Source organism: Gouania willdenowi, chromosome 9 (assembly GCF_900634775.1).
Source record: "Gouania willdenowi chromosome 9, fGouWil2.1, whole genome shotgun sequence".
Taxonomy (NCBI): domain Eukaryota; kingdom Metazoa; phylum Chordata; class Actinopteri; order Blenniiformes; family Gobiesocidae; genus Gouania; species Gouania willdenowi.
The window spans coordinates 41069539-41092530 of NC_041052.1; the positions used below are offsets into that span (position 1 = coordinate 41069539).

General features: G+C 37.4%; 1 protein-coding gene across 1 annotated transcript in view; it reads right to left on the reverse strand.

Moving 5' to 3' along the window:
* Positions 1 to 491: 491 nt before the first annotated feature.
* arid3c (AT rich interactive domain 3C (BRIGHT-like)) overlaps positions 492 to 22992 on the reverse strand; it is a 77786-nt gene continuing 55285 nt past the window's right edge. The window contains exons 4-9 of the mRNA XM_028458138.1: positions 9946 to 10129; positions 8372 to 8607; positions 7042 to 7335; positions 3247 to 3336; positions 639 to 664; positions 492 to 557 (exon numbers count right to left, since the gene is read on the reverse strand). Of these exons, the coding sequence (XP_028313939.1) occupies positions 492 to 557; positions 639 to 664; positions 3247 to 3336; positions 7042 to 7335; positions 8372 to 8607; positions 9946 to 10129 (896 nt within the window). The remainder of the gene's footprint in view (positions 558 to 638; positions 665 to 3246; positions 3337 to 7041; positions 7336 to 8371; positions 8608 to 9945; positions 10130 to 22992) is intronic.

A 22992-nucleotide genomic window follows, 5' to 3' on the forward strand; every position in this document is an offset into this window, starting at 1 on the left:
TACTGTAACACTGTTTAGTGGTCTGACCTCCAGCAGATGATCATCTACAGCATACAGGAGGTTCTTGGTTCGACTAACTGTCCTCAACGGCTGCTCAACACGTTCCAAAAGTTTGGAGCTGAAATGTGTTTCCTTCTAACGTCACCGTTTGATTGTAGACGTCGCTCATCGATGACTTGATGTTCTATCAAAGTGATTCATGTTGAAATCCAACATCTGCTTTGGTCTTTCAGGTTTTTCTGCTCGTGGAAGTTTGCAGCTGTGGAGTTGTGATGTCAGGTGTTTCTTTGGTATCTGCTCTAAAGTAGCGAGTGTTGACGATGGTCTCAGACGTTCCTTCCTGTTCCTCTCCAGACATCAAACACTAAACGATGAATCCTTAAACTCTAGATCAAGCATTTCTAGAGCCACAGGGAGAACTTTGAGGAGAATCTGAATGAAACGAACGTCGAGGGGAGTCTGATGGTGGGACAACAGGACGAGAACAAAGCTTAGGGCGAGGAATTTCTATGTCCGTGGAGCGAGGAAGAGGAAGATGATGAGGAAGAGGAGAAGGACTGGAACTGTGTGGGACTGATTTTTCCCTGAGTGTGGAATCTGTTGTGTTTTCCAAGGTGACCCCCGGTCATTCCTGCTACGGCCGACTGACGAGCAAACAGGATCCCTGAGAACGGAGCACACACACACACACACGCAGACACACACACGCACACACGCACGCATACACGCAGACACACACACACGCACACACGCAGACACGCAGACACGCACGCACGCAGACACGCACACACACACGCACACGCACACACACACACACACACACACGCACACAGACACACACGCACGCACGCACACACACAGACACACACGCACACGCGCACACGCACGCACGCACGCACACACAGACACACAGACACGCACACACGCAGACACACACACACACACACACGCACACACACAGACACACAGACACGCACGCACGCACGCACACACAGACACACAGACACGCACACACGCAGACACACACGCAGACACACACGCGCACACGCGCATGCAGACACACACACGCACACACACACACACACATTTTAAACATGATACAATCATTACAGGATTAATATAAAAACTACAGATGAAAACATCTGTCCATCCCCAGAGAAAAACTATTAATGTTTTTTTTAAAAAAAGCCTAAAAACCTATAGTTTCACAACACGTTTTCACTAAATTATGTTTTATTGATTTTATTCACTGTTGGTTTTATTATTGCTTTTATCTGTAGAATTTTTTTTGTCCATTTTCTGATTTTTTTTACTTTGAAATTACTAAATGTAAAGTGCTTTACAAATTAAAGTTATTATTATTATTATTAAAATGTTGAAATGACATCTCTATGAGTTAAAAATAATAAAAATACTATTATTAAATAATTGTTTAAAAGTAAGAATTAATTTACAATCAAAATAAAGTTCACTTCTTAAAACATACAAAATATCTATTAAAGATTCCAGGAGGTTCATTTTGTTAAGGTTTCATTTATTTATCATTATTATTATTTAACCGTTTTCAGGAATTCTTATGACATTCTTTATTATTATTATTTTTTAACTGATGTTCTTTCTTTTTCTGATTTATATTTCTTTGTTCTCATCCTTATATTTGCTCTTAATTTTTAGTGTCTTTGGATTTCTTGAAAAGCGCTTTTAAATAAAATGTATTATTATTATGATTATTATTATTAATAATCTCCTGACATGTCTAGTTAAAAAAACGACTTATAACGACACATCAAAACGATCAGCAGACGCCTCTGAGGAAGACTGTCAGATCTCCTGACATGTTTTGACTGTCAACTAAGTAAAAAAATAAAAAGTTTTCTGAATAAATGAAACCTTAACATATTATCTATAACTGAAAACATGAAATTTAAAAAAAAGTCTTAACATTTAAGACTGAAATATTCACGTGTGTTTTATGGATTTCATTCTATCAGCATTTTTCTCTTTTATTTGATTTTGCTTAATTTGTCTAAAATCAGGAGAAAAGGAAACGTCACGGCTTCAATAAAAACATAAAAAATATATATTTACATTTTTTTCAACATCAGACATTATTTTGTAATAACCTAGAATAAGAGTTTTATCTGTAATGATTCCTCTAGGAATCTTTATTATGTTTTTATATGATGTGTATCGTACATAATCTTTGCACATATTGGTACGTTATGACTGATATGATTGTTGATGAACCTCCATTTATCATCTAACATGTCCCAACTTTTATTTAGTTTAATTTTATTTAAATGTAATTTGTTATTTAGTTTTTTTATTTATATCATTTAAATTTTGTCTACTTATTTATATTTTAAATATCAATATGCTGTGTTTTTTATTTATTTACTTGATTTATTTAGTATATTTTGTTCACCTATTTTTTTCTTCTTCTTTTTAATTTCATGCGTATCCATTATCTATTGTTTTATTTTGTTTGACTATTTGTTTAACACTATTGTTGTTTTTATTCTCACTATTAATATCATCCATTTTACTGATGTTCTTTCTTTTTTCTGATTTACATTTCTTTGTTTTATCTGTTGTTGTTTTAACTTGTAAAGTATCTTTGAGTTTCTTGAAAAACGCTTTTAAATAAAAAAAAAGTGTCATTATTATTATTATTATTATGATGCAACTGTTATTGTTGACTTTTTTGCTGTATCATTGATCTTGTTGTTTTTTGTTGTTGTAATTATTTGAATGCACGTAATTACTGTTCTAAATGTGGAAATCTTTATTGAGTGGCAAAAATGTGTCATAAAGAAAGTTTTGAAAAGGGGGAAAAAAAAAGAAAAATAAACATTGATCATGAATATTTGTGATTAACATTAAATCTAATGCATTTTAAAGTTGGTTTTTGATGTTTGTGGACTGTTGAGAGTAATTTAGGATGCACAAAGGCAGCATACGCTTAAACAGGAGCAGGAGTAAACACAAACACACACACACACACACACACACACACACACACACAATACACGACAGGCAAATAAGACAACAAGCCTCATCGACCCCACATCCACAGGCCCAATTTTGAGATATTTAACTTTTTTAACTCTATTGGACTGCCACTTCATTACGATGGATTTTATAGCAAAGACATCAAATTGCACAGAGGACTAAGCACCAGGGTGCTGTTATAACTTATTGAATTTCCTGCCTGCAATTACATCAGCAAACGAGCGCTCTATTTACCTGTGTAGACAACTCCATTTATTTCTATTGACATGTTGATGCTGCTAATGCCGTTGGTAGACAGGTTCAATGCGGTCTCTTGTCTATCATCTGTCAAGAGAGGAGGCACAGGAGGAGAGGGAAAAACTCAATATGAGCATTTAGAAAAGGAACAGAAGAAGCAAGGCGAGTATTGGTGATAATTCACAGAGTGACAGGATAAGAAGGGCTTTATTAAAGAGTTCTGGGAGGAAAACTGTCAAAACATGTTACAGCCATTTGTTCATGTCCATTCTGCATGGATCGGTCTACTGTCTTCTACACACGGCCTGGAAACTTGGTTAGATTAATGTGAATGTGTGGGAAAAAGAAATGTCTCAGTTTTTTTAAAAAAAACAAAACAGTTTTATAAGCTTTGCAAACGCAGAGTAAAAAGACACAAATGGAAGCATAAAAAAATAAGACTTCAACCAACAGAACAAACTAGACTTGTGCCACATGCAGCCCTCGGTCTAATTTTATACGACCTCCAAAATAAATGTACAAAACAACAGAAAAATACACAAAACAAGAATACATTAAAAAATATAAAGAATTACAAGATTGCAGGAAAATACAGTAAAAAAAACAAGAGAAAAACAGAGAAATTACTCCAAAAACACACAAAACTACTACAAAAATAAAAAAAAACCACAACAGTAATATGCAAAATTACTCCAAAAAATATACAAAATGACAACAAAAGTACACAAAAAGACAAGAAAAACACAAAAAATGACTCCGAAAACCCACAGTACTAACAAACAACATAAACAACAACAGAAATACACAAAAATTCCTAAAAAAAAAAGCTCAAAACGGCACACACACAAATTCACAATAAGACTCCAAAAAACATGTATTTTACAGGAAAATACACAGAAATGCACAAAATGCTTCACAACAAGCAAGACAACAACAAACAAACACAGAATGAGAGAAAAACACACAAAATATTTATAAAAACTCTTTCCTGTATTAATGCTCAGATCACTCATTATTCTAAATGCTGAGTCATGAATGTTGATCATGTGACCCTCTGATCAAATAAGATAATAGTTGCCTACCTCTGCACTAAACTATATAAGATAGAGCAGTGGTTCTCAAACCTTTTCGGTTCTAGTCCCCTTTCTCTTATTTCTGAATCCATGTACCCACTTACTGTACGTCAACATTTTTACTCACAATTCTGTGAAAAAACAATATCATCATAATGAGAAGATGAATGAGTGATAAAACACCTTTTAAATAATTTCACTTTGTAAATAAGTGAATGAAACAGTGGCTCCTCAACATATTTATTTCTATAGTTTTGATCATTTCTCGTCCCTCCTGCCTAACACTGACCTTTTCTATCATCATTTTGTGTTTTTGTTTGATCTTTTTTTACCTTATTTTTTACTAAGGTTTTCTGAACATTTACAGTAAAAAGGTGTAACAAAAACATTATCAAGTCATCAACTTGGTGGTGAATCAACACGTCCTTATTGTCTGGTAGTTTACTTTAGTTTAGTTGAGCTGTTTACATTCATTTACTTACAGTAATCACATAATTACACAGTAATGGAAGCTTAAAAGCAGAAAGCTGAAGCAAGGAAGCTTATACAGTATGTGTCTATAATAATGTGTGTTATGTGTTATTTCTAAACAGCCTTTGTTAGAGCTCAAAATGTAACAAGACCAAAATTAAAATGTAACAAAACCCGCAATGTTACAGCTGTTCAATAATGTAACAAGAGTCCAAAACATAAAAAAATAAATAAAAACTAACATAGGATAGTAGTGAAAAATGTAGGACAAATGCAAACTTTTTTTTCTTACCTTCATATATATATATATATATATATATATATATATACATACATATTACATTTTTTAAATATTATTTTGGGTCAATGTTGCATATACGTTCTCTAACATGCTAACATGGCTCAAATCTGAGAAACATAAAACTGATTTGTATTTTTACTGAGACCATATTTGGCATTAATGTAATCAGAGCAGACTGGATATCTCACACACACACACACACACACACACACACACACACACACACACACACACACACACACACACACACACACACACACACACACACACACACACACACACACACACACACACACACACACACACACACACACACACACACACACACACACACACACACACACACACACACACACACTGATCTGAGCTGCTATGATATCAAACCCTGTGTAAACACAGATTTATGGTCTCAGTGTGTTTGGGGTTTGGCTGGAGGTAAATGATAGTGTTTGGGAGTAAATCCTAAATGACAGTGTGTGTGTGTGTGTGTGTGTGTGTGTGTGTGTGTGTGTGTGTGTGTGAGGGCCAGCGTGGGAATTAACCACAGGAAGATTCTCACTCATTTTTCCATCAGGAATCAGGATCACAGCCCACTATTATGACTAATATGAAAGAGGCAGTGATGCAGTGATGGGCTCTTATTCTTCCTTTAGCCTCTATCATTAGCTCACATGTGACTTATGGCGTGTCACGCACTGCATCGCCACAGCCTCGACCAGACGGACATTTTTTCACTGTGACGATGAGGAGGATGGTGTCTGTGGTGGAGACCAGCTTTAAATGAGCCACGTACACATTAGCAGTGTTAGCACTTAGCCATTAGACTTGTGTCTGGCACTGTGACGAACACACAGGGTCATTGGAGTCAAAGACTCCACCTGACAGGAAGTCACAGTAAACATCAGGAGACCACTCCCACACTGAGCCCCTAACCATGTTAACCCTCCTGTTATCCTTGGGGTCAATTTGACCCCATTCAATGTAATAATTGACTTTTTTTGCTCCATATTTCATGACTTTTCTTAATTTGATGGGTACAATCAATTAAGAATAAAATTCTCATGATGATATTTTTGCAATGTGCTGAACACATATTGTACGCATTGGTGTTCCTCTGGGGTCTAACTTGACCCCACGCTGTTTTAGCTGTGTGAAACGTGTCTGTATGTGTGTGACCTTACATCTCCACACCTGCAGGTGCACAGCTGATACTTTTGAGTTGACATCTGGAAAAGTTTTGGAAATGGAAAGGTTTTACTGAAGTTTTGGAACAGCTCTTTCACAGTGAAAGTGACGTTGGGTTGAATGTGTCTGAGACTGAGGATTGTGTTGAGGTTTGTCCTGATGATGGCGCTAGAGAACAGGTGAGGGTTTCATTATCAAAGGATTATTTATGGATAAATAAATAAACAAAGTGTCTGACAGAAACAAACTTGGTCAATAATTTTTAGAGTTAGTGAATCCTGAAACTCTTTCATCCAAATCTTTTCTAATTTGGGGGTGAACATTCATAATTCTCACAGAATTGATGTTTGTGACCCTCTCTTTCCTCTCATAAACATATTTAATGACTAGTTTGTATCTCTATTTTTGGAACAGATTTGGGGTGATTCACTATAAAGTTTCACTCTCCAGTGGCAGAATCAGTTTGTTTTTAGTTTATGGGCGTTTGTTTCTGTTGCTTTGGGGTCAATTTGACCCCTGAGGAACACCAATACGTGCAATATGTGTTCATCAAAAATTATTAGCATGATAACTCTATGATTAATCAATTGTAACCATAAAATTAGGAAAAGTAATGGAAAAAAAGTCAACTACGTTAGTATTTTATGAATGATTAACAATGAATGTGGTTAAATTGACCCCAAAGTTAATATGAGGGTTAAGACAGACATTGGGGGTCTGTAATAGTTCCTATTGTTTGTGTCTGATATGAAATGGTCTGACCTCTGTTGTTCACTTTGATGTTGAGAGGGAGCTGGGTTGCCATGGCGAGCAGGTTCTGCTGCAGAGTGTGCTGCATCATCCTCTGCTGCTCGTCAGCCACCATCATCATCTTCTTCTCTGGTGGTTCACCACTCTCCAGCTTCTCCCTGAGCTGCTCCAGAGCGGCGGCCTGGAACGCAGCGGCCGCCTGAGCTGCTGCTGCCGCCTGGGCCGCCATCGCTGCTGCATGATGGCCACTGGGGGACACTGGGAGGGCCGCCCGGCTGGACGGGCAACTGGTGGTTATGGGCTCCTCTGGAGACACAAACACATGCAGAATAAAATACAAGTTCAGCTAATGTACAACACTATCAAATATCATTACACCTCAGATCAATCAGCTGATGGTGCAGCAAAAGGATCTTAAACTGTTTTTACTAATGTGGCCTAAAATCTTTGAAACGTTCTTATTAGTAGATTTATGTCTAAGCAAAAATGTGTTCCTCCATGTTGAAATCATGTGATTGATGATGTCACATGGCCCCACTGCCTGTAAACATCCTATTGTTTTCTATTAGAGTGAAACATTCAGACTGATTTTGACATCGTTTAGGTTCAATGTTCAGCGTGTCCGTTTTCGCACCCACACCCCCCAACCCCCAACCCCCCGGTCACAGGAGTTCTCAACCTTGGGGTCACGAGACACAGGGAGGGGGTCTCCAGATGCCTTGAAGAAACTAAGAATACTTTTTTAACAATTTGAACACATTTTTATTTATTTTTCTGTAACTCCACCAAACTCCCCATATTTTAACATATTATCATCACTTTTTCTTGCTATATTTTTGCTCCTTTTAATGTATTTTTGCTACATTACTCCCATATCTAACACTTCTACATCACATTTCAATGCCTTTTCTACACATTTTTCCACTTTCCAGACATATTCAGCACTTATAAACCATTTCCACCACGTTTCCACCTAATTTCACATATTTTGACACATTATTGTCACTTTTAACCTCTTTTCACCATATTTCATGATTATTTTTGCCAATTTAACCACATTCACCATTTGTCATGACCGTTATTTGCCAGTTTAAACTTATTTTCCAACTTTTTAGATAATATTGAATGTTCATGTCTGTGTTCAACCACCTTCAGCTACAGTGGGGGTCCCCGGTCTCTGGGACCTTTATTTTGGAGGGTTGCGGACTGAAAAGGTTGAGAACCACTGCTTTAAGGGACACGCCCACCAGTTTGGGAACCAGTGGAATAACAAGTGTGATGATGAAACTCAAACTAAAGTAGCTTTTTATTAAAATGCAGTATTTGTATTTGTCCCTCTTACCTTTCCTTATGACGGGCACATGTGCCAGGTGGCTGTTGGTCATGGGCAGGTGGGACATGTGGATCTTTGGTGAGGACATCAGGGTGGGGGTGCCCACAGGGGAGTAGTTAAAGAGGGCGGAGCTGTAGCTCTGCCTGCGGCCTTCCCGCCGGTTGCTGTCGATAGCTGCCTGAAGCTCAGTGGGGGAGCTCAGCCCCCGCTTTTCACATTCGTACGGGTAGAGGTACTTCATATACCTGCAGAGAATTTATAGATACTGTATTTAAAGTAGGGATGTACATTACCATGAATCTGACGATATGATTCACGATTTGCATGTCACGATACGACACATTCCGACATTGTGATATCAATAATTACAAATTAGAAAAGTAGTATGAAATACAATTTATTTAATTTTTTTTTTTTACTTCCGAGAACAAGTACATGGTAACTAACTGTAATTTATGCACAAATATCAAAAACAAAAATTACATTTTTCAAAAAAGTTTAACTTTTGCTTCTACAACAGATTCTGATTCAGTTCTTAATTATTATTTTTTTTCTAAAGTATCCACATACATTTTTAAAACTGTCCTGTATGTTTTATGAAAATAAAGTGTAATCAACTTCCAGCTAAAAGTCATCGAGTAATGAGGTAGTTTAACAAGGTCTGTTTGTGCATTCACTGACACCTAGTAACCGGGAGTTTGTGTGCTATGCTAATTTTAGCGACATTAAATGTTTTTTTTACATTAACAAACATGATTTCTTCAAATAAATACATTTTTGAATTTTTTTGGATCAATACGATTATCGCGGAGTGAACTATCGCAATATATTTCAAAATCAATTTTTTCTTACAACCTTACTTAAAGGTAGGATAGACGATTTTCAAAAGCTAGCATTATTTTTAACGTAGCCTCCCTGATGGCTCCGCCTTTACCCGCCTCCTCACTCCCCCCACTCACATGCATGCTCACAGCTGCTGCAGTAGACGAGCTCATCTCATCACTTGTATTGTGTCATCTCATGTCTCATTCAGCAGTAAATAAACTCTAAACTTTATCATTATACATGTTATAAAACGTGACTTTTGTTTTCTTTTCCATTGGTCAAAGTTATTACAGATTTACAGCTGCTACAGATGACAGATTTTCACATAAGATCTTCATTTCTGTCAGGACATAAAGACAATTTCAACCAAAAAGAGTATCTAGAGACAGATTTTCACATAAGATCTTCATTTCTGTCAGGACATAAAGACAATTTCAACCAAAAAGAGTATCTAGAGAAAATCGCCTACCCTAGCTTTAACATTTATATTTATATACTATAGAATGTAATTAAAAACACTTATTTTACACCTTTTTGAGTTTTTTTTAAAAAATAGAATGAAATAGAAATGGATTTATTTGTTATCTTGACATATGAACGTGGTACGGTGTGAACAGACACTATAACCATGTTGGAGCCGCTCCATAAAACGACATGTAGAACAGTTTAAAAACAATAAAATCAACAGAACCCTGTAGGATCTGAAAGCGTGGGCAGGTTATCAGTCATGTGACGTTATCACGGGCGCTCGTACTCACTGTGTTCGCAGAGTGAACGCTGCACTGGTGATAGAGGTAGGGAGGTTAAGACCTTTGGTGATCTCGCGCCATATTTTCTTATTGATGACTTCCACTAAGCCGCCTTTTTCTGTGACAAGCTTGTAGAGCATGTAGAGATCCAACACCTGCTTGGCCATGATAGGAATCCGATTCACTGGAGTCCCTGCAGAAAGCAAACACAATATCCACAATCAATCCCATTAACTTTGGTTCCTCCATCAATACGCCTCTGCACCTTCTTATAAGACCAATTTATCTCCAGCCACTCAAATGTCTGACAGCTCTGTTAGCAGCAGGAAACACAAGTTACCAACAAAGTTTGGGGACGTCTTTTCACGGCTCTCTCTCTGACAGCATGTATTGAAAGGCAGTTTAGTGGAAAAATATGAAAGATAAACTGTTAAGTCGATTCATTACATAAGGAAACGCGTCAATGTGTGAGTGACAGAAAGATTAAGAGAGATTTACAGGACTTTTAAAAGTGTAAAACATAGACATTAATGGAGGAATAAACAACATGAAGCGTCTGGATTTACACAACATCACATTTTATTTCTCTAAAAGTTTGACAAAGAACTGAAAGTGAGAACTGTACGGAAGAAGATTCGGGCCAATTCTGATGGAGAAAATTATTCATGCCAAATTAAGAATAAAGTTGAAATGTAGAGATTGAAGGTGAAATTTTGAAAATAAACTTAAAATACAATATAAAGTGGAAGGTTTGCAATTAAAGTCAAATCTACGTAAGCCGATATTCAAATATTTGATTTATTAAACATAGATTGAATTTTTTTCATCTACACCCTGAAATGTGACCAAGTGCCCCCAATAGTTTAGAACCAGTAATCAAGAACTACCTGGAAGAAAAAGCACCAAAAATTTCAAAATAAGATGAAAAATATTTGCATAAATAAAACATTATCAATGCATGAATATAAAAATATATAAAAGCAGGTGACATCTACAAACTACGGAAGAGGATTGGGGCCAAATTCATCATTTATCAAGAATAAAGTAAAAATGTTGAGATTAAATTTGAATTTTCAAAAATAAACTCAAAATACCAAATCGTGATAAAAGTTGAAGGTTTGATAATAAAGTCAAATCTACGGAAGCTGACGAGGGCCGTAATTGATAATTAATCACAATGATGTCGTATTATTATAATTGTTGCTGTTGTAAACATAACTGAATTGTAATTGAGTTCAGATAATTGACTTTGTGACTGTAATTGGCATGGAAATTATACAAAAACTGACAATTACATTTAATTAAACCCAAACCTGGGGAACCATGGAACAGTTCTATGTCGTACACATACGTAGTTTATAATTATTAAAATACTGTATGTTTCTTATTAACCTTTCCCACTACCTGTCACTTCTCTTCACTATCATTTTACAATAAAATAAAAAAGTTTAAGGACTATACTGTTCAAACCAAAAATATTATTACCAATATTATCATTGATTAGGAATCCTAACAATGTAACCAAGTGATTAAAAACTAATTAGATGATAGATAATATTTATTAGTGTATTTTACAGCTGATTTAAGACATGAGTCAAACTGAGCCATTAGCATTAGAGATGCTAACAGAAAGCTAACACAGGAGGAAGGTTATGTTTTATTGGGTCATTTATTAAAGGCTCAGTTATTGAACTTAAGTAATGGAGAATGTAAAAAAATGCTGATTATTGTCATCATTATTGAGTTGTAGTTGAACATGGATAATTGAAGATGTAATTGTAATGGAAAAATGTAATTGACCCCAACCCTGGCTTCTATAGATTTCACTTTAATGTCAAACTTTAATCACAATATTGTATTTTGAGTTTATTTTTGATTTTATTCTTGATTTGCCCAGAACTATTCTGTCCATCAGAATTGTCCCTAATCCTCTCCCGTAGATCTGATCCGAGCCTTTTTCCCGTGATCTGCTCATAAATCATCAAAGAACAGAAGAGAATCCGTGATCAATGAGTCTGGAGCAGTTTAAAACTTTAACACAATCAGCAGAGAACCAAGGCCGTCTATTTATGAGGCTTATTAGCAGAATGAGAGGCGCTGATAATAATTTCTATTTGTAATTTAATGCGCTGCATAAAGAGAGAAGCGCCGGCTCTTTGTGAAGCTTCCAGAGTGGTTGACCCTGAGATAATTAACCTGCATTTCGCTGACAGAGTTTCATTGTGCCCATCGGATTTACCATAATAGCAATCAATGGCTGCAGAAATATAGTGCAAACAACAGCAGTGGTGTGGGGGGGGGGGGGGGTCTGAAGCATCGTCTGAGGTAGCAAAGCCACATCAATTAAGGCCAGTAATTATTGCTTCATTTTGCAGCGATGGCATGTGGACGGATGAGACACTATTAAAGAAAAGATTGATGTTCCTCCTCTTCCTCCTCCTCCTCTTCCTCACCACACAAAGAAGCTGCTAACGTTCAACCTGGAATAAAATAATAAAACGTGTTCCTCTGTTTTTACCCACACGTCAGGTGTGATTCAGACCAGTGGTTCTCAAACTAGTACCACATTTTACTCAGAAAATAAATTCAGAATGTATCTACTGCACTGAATCCATTTCACAGGAATTACAGTCAGGTCAAATAAACTGTTCAATTCTTAAAGAGATCCTCCACTGTTTTTACAAATGTTTGAAATATCCTTATTAGTAGATCTATGTCTAACAAAACACATTATTTTGCACCATATTCGTTTTATTAACATTTAAAAATGGGACTAGTTTACTGTTTGAGAGCCTGTCCGCTGCCATGTTGAAATGACGTCATTGATGACGCCAATCGCCACTTTCAGTCCATTGAGTTCTATAGTAGGTGAAACATTCAGGATCATTTAGCAGCTTTTTCAGTCAATATTACAACTTGTGCTGCTTTGTGTTGATCTAAAAATCAGTAAAAGTTAAAAAAAGTCGATGTAAACCTCTTTTGTTTACTGAAATTTGATAAACAAAATCTGTGACCACAGGGGGCGACAGTTACAACTCTGCTGTTTCATAGACGCCGTGAAGAAGAGAAGAAGAGCTCAGTGCTGTAAATACAGACAACCAGGATCCACTGCTGCTCATTAATGCTGACCCAAGTAAAATCTGTCTGATGTAAAGAACCAGTGTTCTTGTCAGAAATGGTTGAAGGTGTGGTTTAATGGTTTAAGTCTGGATTTTTTGCTCTTCTTCTCTTCTTCATTTGGAAATTACCGCAAATGGGGGGTAGGCACCATTTAAAAAAAAGGGCTTTGAGCGTCTCATCATATTCATTCATACAGTATTCATATCAAACTGCATTCTGATCTAACAAGAACTAATTGAGGAGTAGTCATTTGAAAAATGGGGGCCCCGTGACACGTACTGGGTAATGGGCCCCATTTACATATAGGTATGTGCCAATGACTCAGTACCACCAACCGTCGTAATATTCGACTCGCAAATAAATAAGAAATTTACTTTCATTTCTTTTTTCTTTTGGGGTCCCTTGCGGCCCCCCTGGATTCCAAATCAAAAATCGGGCTCTGAGCATCGATGCGTACACATACATAGATTATAACTACCAAATTTTAGCCTGATCCGTTCATCAATAACAGAGAAGTAGTGATTTTAACTAGTGTACACAACAACAAGAAGAAAAAGAAGAAGAAGAACAGAGTGAGGGCGTTTAGAGTCCGGTAGCCCCGCCTTAAAAAAAAATGGAATAAAACCTGAAATGTAATAACTGGTCAATAATAAAACAGGATACTGAGCCCAAAATATAAAAACTCTTTGTTTGTTCTTACATTGTGGGGCTGGCAAAATATTTTGGCCCTAATAATGTAATATATTTAATATATTATAGAGTGAGTCAATGATTGATGGACGTCCAGAGTAATAACAGACACTGACGCGTTGAAGTTTTTTTACGTCTTGGGTTCAGCATTTTGTTACATCGTTGTAACATTCTTTATCAACTCTACACAGATCTTAGGTTTTAACCCCGAGAATCAAACACAGGAACATTTCTGCTCTACTCAAACCAACAAAGACTAAAACTCATTTTTAATGAATGAATTATTCCTTAATATTAAATATGTCCAAGACTGGATCAACTTTTCTAAAGTTATCAAACTTTGAATGATTTATTTTTAAAGGCAGTGTTGAGATGATTCAGCACTATTTAAACCATGCATCTGTATGAAACTATTATTAGTAGAAGACGAAACAAAGACAGAGGTAATAAATAAAGGCTTTTGTTGGGCACGTTCTAACCTCTTAAAACAAGATGAATGAACTTTCAATACTGGAGCTGATGGATTGGTCTGTGTGATTCCCTGAAAGAGATAGAAGGAATAAAAGAGCTCCTTTTGTCAGCACAAACCATCCTATCAGGCCGAGTGTCATCATGGCAGTGAGAAATGGAACAGTCCACCTTCATCACTTCATCTATGAAGGCCACTAATACTAATCATCTTTATGCTCCTCGTCATCGCTTTGCAGCTCCAAACCGATAATGGGACGAAAATTCGCTTTTTAGCAATAAATGACTGATACTGGGAATGTTTTCATCAGAGGTTTAAAGTAAAAAAGTAAATGTACTTCTTTGTTTGGACAATAATTTAACCAAAGACAACGACAGATTTTCAAGAGAAACTATTTGCATATGATTTTATTTGTAATGAAAATTTCATTTTTCTTCCTTTTGGTTGAAATTCATTATTGCATTGCATTATAACCAAGTTTAAAGTGTTCATCAGAAAAAAACATTTTAAGTTAATTAAGGTAGCATGAGAGGAAGCAAATGAGTATTATTGTCAATGCCATCGACCAATCAGCATCGAGTTACAAACGTTTGAGCTTTTTGATTGGTTTATATTACAAGTGTTACTATGGCAACGGATGTGATTGACAGCTCACAGTCCACAGAGATCACGTGCTGCTGCTTTCAGGGTCTTTTATGTCAGTCGTTAATTTACAAATAAACGGGACAAATCAATGGTTTTGGGGGAAATCGACAGACAATAGTTAAGTTTACGTTACTGAGTTTTTTTTTTTTTTTAATCGGCAGTTTTACGTTTACTCTACTACATATAAAAGTTACTTTTATTTTTGTTACCTATTATTGGGATTTATTTACTGGTGATTACTTCCTACTGCTCGAAAACACATGGAAACCAGTTTAATAAGTAAGTATTTAATTTATGAAACGCTTTTCACAAGTAAAAAACCACAAAGTGCTGTATAAACATTTCAGAATCATCCGTCCAAAGAAACATGGAAAGGCAATCACACATAACATGGGAGGACAAGAACGGGAGAAACTGTGGGTCACCATGGGCATGGGTGGCGCCCCGTATTTAGATGAAAAAAGGGAAAACAACAGGAGGAGAGGTGAGGGGAAAAAGCAGGTTTTAAACTGACTGTACAAAACTAGGAAAAAATACAAAGTAATTCACATGATCTAACCAGCTGATACTGTGGGTCACAAGTAATTACAAAAGACAAAACCGTCTTATTTTTAATGATGTTTTAAAGATTTGTCTTTGTAACTTTTTTTTAATTATTAGAAAGCTGTGTTTTTTTTAAAGGTTATCTCATTCAGCTGTACATACATGTTCATAACAGGAACAATATATTAACATGAAATGTACAAACTTGTAAATATGCAGAAGGAACTAATCGCCGGTAAATAAAGCTTTATTAAACACCAGAAAACAACAAGCAGGAATAAATATAAGCACCCTAAAGAAAGTAGCTCTAACAACTGGTAAAATGATAAACTTAATGATATTATAGCCTGTGAATGCAGTACGGGACAGGATTTACTCTGTTGTTTCTGACAAAAAGTAGAATGTTCTCTGAGAGTCCAAATGAAAAATGTTCTTAAATAACAAAATCATACAAACGCATGAAGGGAATCACATTAGGAATTGGTGTTTTATTGTCCTGCAGGCCCTGAAGGAGCCACAGGTCCAATGGGTCTAACTCACACACCCACACGCACGCACGCACGCACGCACGCACGCACGCACGCACGCACGCACGCGCACGCGCACGCGCACACACACACACACACACACACACACACACACACACACACACACACACACACACACACACACACACACACACACACACACACACACACACACACACACACACACACACACACACACACACACGCGCGCGCGCACACACACACACACACACACACACACACACACACACACACACACACACACACACACACTGGGGAAGTGAAGTGAAACAGAAGCATTGTCTCAGAAATCGAAGGCTGAGCCATATTTTAAGGCGACCCTTCAGTAAACGTGTCTTCTACCACAGTATAAAGGCTTCATTAAGCTGTTAGCTCAGCAACAAAAGTGGACTTATTTAAATAAAAAAAGTGCTGATGGTTGGACTCAGAGATAATAATCAATTAATAACCACAGGACAAGGGCAACACTAAATCATTCCAGGTATTTATCAGCACACAAAGGAGGCCATCACAGCCATTGTCTACTGCTGTAGATAGAGTGTCTTCTTTACAATAGTGGAAAAAACACACACCACACAGAGGTTATGACCGTCTGGAAAGAATTTTAAAATCTGTTTTTTTTTGGGAATTTTAAAAAGGGTTCAGATAAAAAAAAAATTATAATAATAATCATTTAGTTTTTTGCACTCCAAACATCACGGAACCTTTCTTATTTAACGAGTTCCCGTCATACCCATAACACTGACGCACAGAGCACAACACAACAAACAGGAACAAACAGGAAAACCAGAGGAGAAGTCGTTGCTCTGCTTCGTGGGCTTTAATTTTAGTTTAAATAAAAACAAAACGTGGAAAACGTTGCTTCTCGTGTCAAATATTGTTACGCAATTCATTTAGATTAATGAAGGTAAATCTAAATTAATCTTGATTAATAACAAAGTCTCTAATTAATTGGATTTTTTTTTAATTAAGTCCCATTTCTAAGTTTTACAAATCACAAACTTTGGTGTGTGTACATTTTTCAGACCCCTTTTTGTGTGTGTGTAACATTTGTAAATGTGGCCCCAGGTTTTCAGTGAGCCCCTGTTGTTTGCTCCTGGTTGGCTCCTCCTACTTTTGGCCTCTGGCTCTGGATGAGGCCTGTTATTTGGACTCTGCTCTGCCTGACTGTAATTAAATAACCTCGTCCTGCCTATTGACTACATTTAAAAAAAGCTAAACTCACTGGAAACAACAGTCAGTCAGTTTTTTTTTCCCTAGGTCTGTGATTTTGTCATTTTGTCAATTTATAGTCATTTTGTGTGTTTTTGGGGTCATCATGTGTATTTTTGTTATTTTATGTGTTTTTGTTGTAATTGTGCGTATTTTTCTGTCATTTTCTGCATTAATGTTGTCGATTGGTGCATTTTTGGGGTCACTTTCTGTATTTTTGCTGTTGTTTTCTGTATTTTAATGTCATTTAGTGTAATTTGGTTTACAGTTTGTCTGTCTTTGAAGCTATTCTGTAATGTGTTGTTGTTTTTTTGTGTTTTCGTCGTCATTTTGTTTGTTTGAGTGGTTGTTGTGTCTGTTTTTGTGTTTTTTAATTTGTTTTGTGTGGTTTTTGAGTACTTTGTGCATATTTTGTGTACTATGTTGGATATATTTCTATACTACTTGAAATACATATTTTGAGGATTTGTTTTGGCGGGGGGCGCAAAAATTAGACAGAGGGCCACATGTGGCCCCTGGGCCGCCAGTTGCCTATGTCTGTTATATGGTCACAGATACAGATGTTAAAGAAGTTGATCTGTAGACAAGAACGCAAACAATCAAGTGTAAAAGCTAAACTGGTATTAAATGGGCCTCAAAGGAAACTCTGTGTGTTCAGTCATGGATGAGGACGTGTCAAATAATGTGGTTTGACATATTACTGAAAACAAGCCTCAGCAACACCTCAGCAGACAAAAACACTCCCACACCACCCAGAAAGCATGGACGTCTTACTAAACACTGGCCATGGTTACATGATGTTTTTTTTAATTCTGAATTAAATATTCAGAATTAAATAATTCCGAAAGTGTTCTGCTTCGTCTGTACACGGCAATAACAATCCTAATTGAGGTATACACAGAAAACTGGTTTATTCGACTTTATTCAATTCCTCTTTTGGTCTGGGGGTTGGTGTGTGTGAATGTCCTCATGTTTATGCTTCCGTCCATTACCTCTTCTCATTATGTCCATGTCTTACAAGGCTCTTATTAAATAAATACTCTCGGCTGGAGTGCAATGCTTGCTTTTGGTGGCCATCTTGGATTATGTCGTCACCATCATCGATAGGACGAGTATGCACAGAACAACAGGAATTAATTTAAAGCGGAAACGTTAACAAGATTGAGTATTTTAATTCAATTCAGAATTAAAATCTGAAAAAAATTATTTTTGATTTAAGTTTAATCGGAAAGGCCATTCTTTAATTTGCAATTAAGTGTTTACAAGGTCAGTTTAACCTGTTAAGCACCAGCCACTTTTTTCCAAAAATCACATACTGTTTTTCTAAGCTTCTACATGACCGACATGGCTAATGTTGGTTCAGATTGAAATAGGACCCTTAGTGGTTACAGATGATGTGAAATTTTGGAAAAATATGACATTGAGTGACAATAAATCATGTTTTAAATTCCAAAATCTGTAGTCCGTCCAAAAAAACCTCAAGATTTACATCAAATAAATCGCCAATTCTCAGGAGCAAAGGCTATAAAAGCAGAAATAATTGAACTAATGTATGAACATCAACTGAAGCAAGTTTGGTAATAATAATAAACAATAGGCCAAAGACACACCTCCCTAGTGAGCCTGTGCAATGTGAACCCTGAACTGGGGTCTCCTTTTCTTTGGGACAGCATAACAAAACATGTGATCTAGAGTTGTCCATTCCAGGTCCATCCATCAAATCTGCTTTCAACCTCTACACATCATCTAAAACACACACGCGCACGCGCACACGCACACGCACACGCACACGCACACGCACACGCACACGCACACACACACACACGGGGCTTCCCTAACGCTAATGTTTCCATGGGGAAAAACAACCCTTAAACGCAACATTTGCTAATCTTTACAAACACTCGTCTAAATGCTTAGTCTGATGATGAATCTATGCACAGGTAACGTTATCCTGCAGCTTCACATATCAGGATATACATAGCAGACACTCACACCATGCACATTACGCTGAGTGGAACAGGTTTCCTTTTCATCTGTTCAACCGACCCAGGTTTAACTCTTCCACACACTCATGACACAAAGGGGTGCAGAGAGAGGTGCGTCCTGTATAAATGACTGGCCCAAGGCTGTAACCTGACACCAGGCTGTCAGCACATGCTTCAAACACCATCTTCTTTTTTCCCAGTGATTGAGAATCACACACGCTGTCCCTGAAGGCAGCTTTTATCAATGCACGTGATTGCAGCTAGCATGCTAACACTGTATCAGGTTAGCTCCTTTAGCGAGACGTACAATCACAGTGTCACTATGACAGATCAGCGACCTTTGACCCACCTACCCAGCAGCTGTATTTAGACCAGCGTGTGACGACAAGGTCAGACACGTTTAGAGCTCCAACCTGACCCGTTCATACCTGAACACATCACCACTGGTGAACTTGAACACATCTTAAAACAGACGCATCCATCCATTCATCATCTATCACACGAGCTGTGTTTCCAATACCCGTTGAAATCTAAATAAAAACACCATGGAAACACCTGCATTTCTAAAAAATAAAACACTCAAATATCGTTAAAAAGTTTTCATGCTTTCATGAGGAGGAATTTTGGATGTTTCCATATTAAATGTACGGTTAAAGCTCTAAGGAAACACTTTTTCTGAAAATACACGTCACAGGACGTGACGTACCTGGTCACATGACCACTTCCTGTGAGAAAACATGACATAGTACGTGTGGACAGAAGAGAAGACCCAGACATTTCTTATCATTAGACTTAATAATGATTAGTGACACATTAGACGTGAAACAACAAAGGAATGCAGAGTGTTTGTTCTAAGGAAGTCTCACAGGATGAGATTCCACCAGAGTTACCAGGCTCCACAACAACATTTTAATGGAAACACGTCTAAAGAACAATTACACTATGTCAACATTTAGAAATATTGCTTTTATTTTGTGAAATAATATATGTATATGTTGAGCAGGGATGTCCAGAAGCCCCCCAACCCCCCTAGGTGTCGTGCGTCATCGGCGGCAACTTGCCGCAATTTTTAGCCTTCTACCTATTTTTCTTCTGGACATCTCTGTTACAATATCGCCGTTATTGATCTATATTTAATTATTTATAGCTTATTTTGTAAGAAAATGCTAGTTTTAGGAGTCGCTACTTTCACTACTTCTCAGAACAGCATGAAAATCACAGTTTGATGATCACTGAGTGCGTCCTCACCCAGACCTCCATCTAAACAAGCCACACTACAGAACTCACTCACACGTGCTGTCCCTGAGAGGAGAAAAAGACAAGTGTCACATATTGTGCAGCTGTTTGTAAATAAATGTATTCATTTTGTGCATCAGCAAAATTAACGCAGAACTGTCTTTCTGGTCTGATTTTATTTGAAAAATATCAAGATTTATGAGTTTTGGTCCATATCGTCTAGTCCTAGTGGGGGGCTGTGGAGGGTGCTGGGCCCATGATTCTATGGACTCGCTCAGGTGTGCTAGGGTGTGTCCTGGGAACTGTGGGGCGACTAGGGGTGTGGTGAGGTCATTGTTTCCCCTCTGGAGCTGCCCTCCTGCCTGCCTAGCTGCTCTCTAGGGTTCTGGATGGCACGCTGGCCACCAATAGGGTCTCTACAAACTACACACTCCCTGAGTATATACTGTCTACTACATACTATTAGTATGATTAGGATGATGAGCGTTCCCACTTCCAAGTTTCCCAAGATGCATTTGGAACCTCCAGCGTTAAAAACCTTGTTCACACTGAGGCTAAATATCTCTGTTGATTCTTCACCTTTACTTTGAAAGTTCTGAAAACATTTAAAGTGAGAAAGTGACAAAGTAGAATATCAACATGTGCTCATTTGATCCATAAAACTCACGTAGACACATTTCATTCACACATTTCACACTTTTATTTTGAAAAAAGGATGTTTGATTTTTAGCTTGAAGCAGGTCCCACGACCATTTTACATTCAGCTCCCAATGCATCATGGGACGGTTGAGTATGACTCGTGTGCCCACCGTGACTACCCATTCTCATTAGAGATGCTAACAAAGAGCTAACACAAGAGGAAGATTATGTTTTATTGATTCATTTAATAAAGGCTCAGTAATTGTGATCCATTGACGTAATTGAGAACCTAATATCACTAAAGGTTCAGTGGTATTAAAACGTGTGCAAACGTAACTCCACGCACTAATAAGGAGTACAAAGCCTAGCCAATGAGGAGCGCGCCGCTTCTGCGCTTCCCAATATGCCTTCAATCCATTTAGCGTGTCTCCCCCTAATGAATATGTATAGTAGGCGGATCTCCCAGGGGGCACAAAAATATGGGAGGAGGAAATGCAAATAATTGTATGCAGGGGGAGCAATGCGATTCATGAAATCTGGAACTGTTTGAGGTGATAGTTTTAGTATGGAAAAATAGTACAACTGAGAAGCAGGTGCAAACACACACAGAGATCATCACTGCAGTAAATGTGGACAGAAAACACAGCAGAGATGAAAAAAAGGCTCCAGTTGTGTGTGTGTGTGAAAGAGAGAGGAAAAAAGCTGCACACACGCACATCCCTCCTCCACCAATCACTGTCTCACACACACACGCGATCACCCATCTGTCACTCACAGTAACATCCACCACATTTCTCCACTGCAGGATGAATAAAGAATATCTATCTACCTATCTGCTGTAATTCATCTATTTTTTTATTCATTTTCTCTACTAACACCTCCAATTCTGCTGCATCACATTTATATTTTCGCTTCCGCACGCTCATGTTCACGCTCTATATTCAACACAACACGTTCAAAATGCTCATTTAAATAAGGGCAGTCTGCACCAGTTCTGCACGTGCACTAATCATTGCTGCAATCTTGGTTTACGACCCTTTATTTCAGATCTTAGTGAATCTGTCTCTCAGACTTTGATCAGACATGAATTAAGAACAGGATCATTATAACCTCTGCAGACATTCACTTCCTTTTATTGTTAAATAAAATGTTAAATTACAGCAGTCTGATGAAAACATGCCACATTATACACATCGTCAGAGGACTTTTTCTAATAAAGCAGTGGTTCTTATTTTTTTCGGGTCGTGGCCCCATTTTTACATTACAAAAGATTTTTTTTCCCCTAGAATTAGTTTATTAAAGTATGTTATAAATACAGAGGTTGGTTTCTGTGTAGGAGACAGGGTTTGTGTTGATGTTTATTGTATTATGTGTATTTGAAAAAGAATAATAATTCAAAAAATTCAAAAAAATAATTTTAATAAATTTTTTTTACCTACGTTTATTTACTTATTTTATTTATACCAATTACTAGACATTTCAGATGACCACATTTTAATTCCAGGCCACTCCATATTGCAGGTTGAAAAACGCTGCCATAAACTTTTATTTGCATGTTATATTTCTTAGTTGAATTTATTTAATGTAGCGTAGTTTGGTGGTGATGTTAAAGGCAGAGCGTCAGGTGGCTGTGCAAAGCACTGGTTGATGAAGTAATGATGTAGCTACGTGATCACTTGGGTTTAGACGCCGTATAGATTGTTGTGGGACTGTTCAATTAGACATTGATTTTGGACTTAGTAAGGAGACGTTTCCCAGTGTTGAGCAGATCATCCTCATCCTATCTCTACTTCTAGCTCCTGACAGCGCTGATCACAACGGGCTGCTCCAAATGTCCCGATCAATGTTTCCTGAAAGCATCACTAGTGTCAAACACCCAGCCGTCCGACCACACGCCCCTGTGAGAGGCGTGGAAAGGTTTCCGTCTTATAGCCGTGATGAAACCTCCACTAAGTGAGGCCTGAAGGGT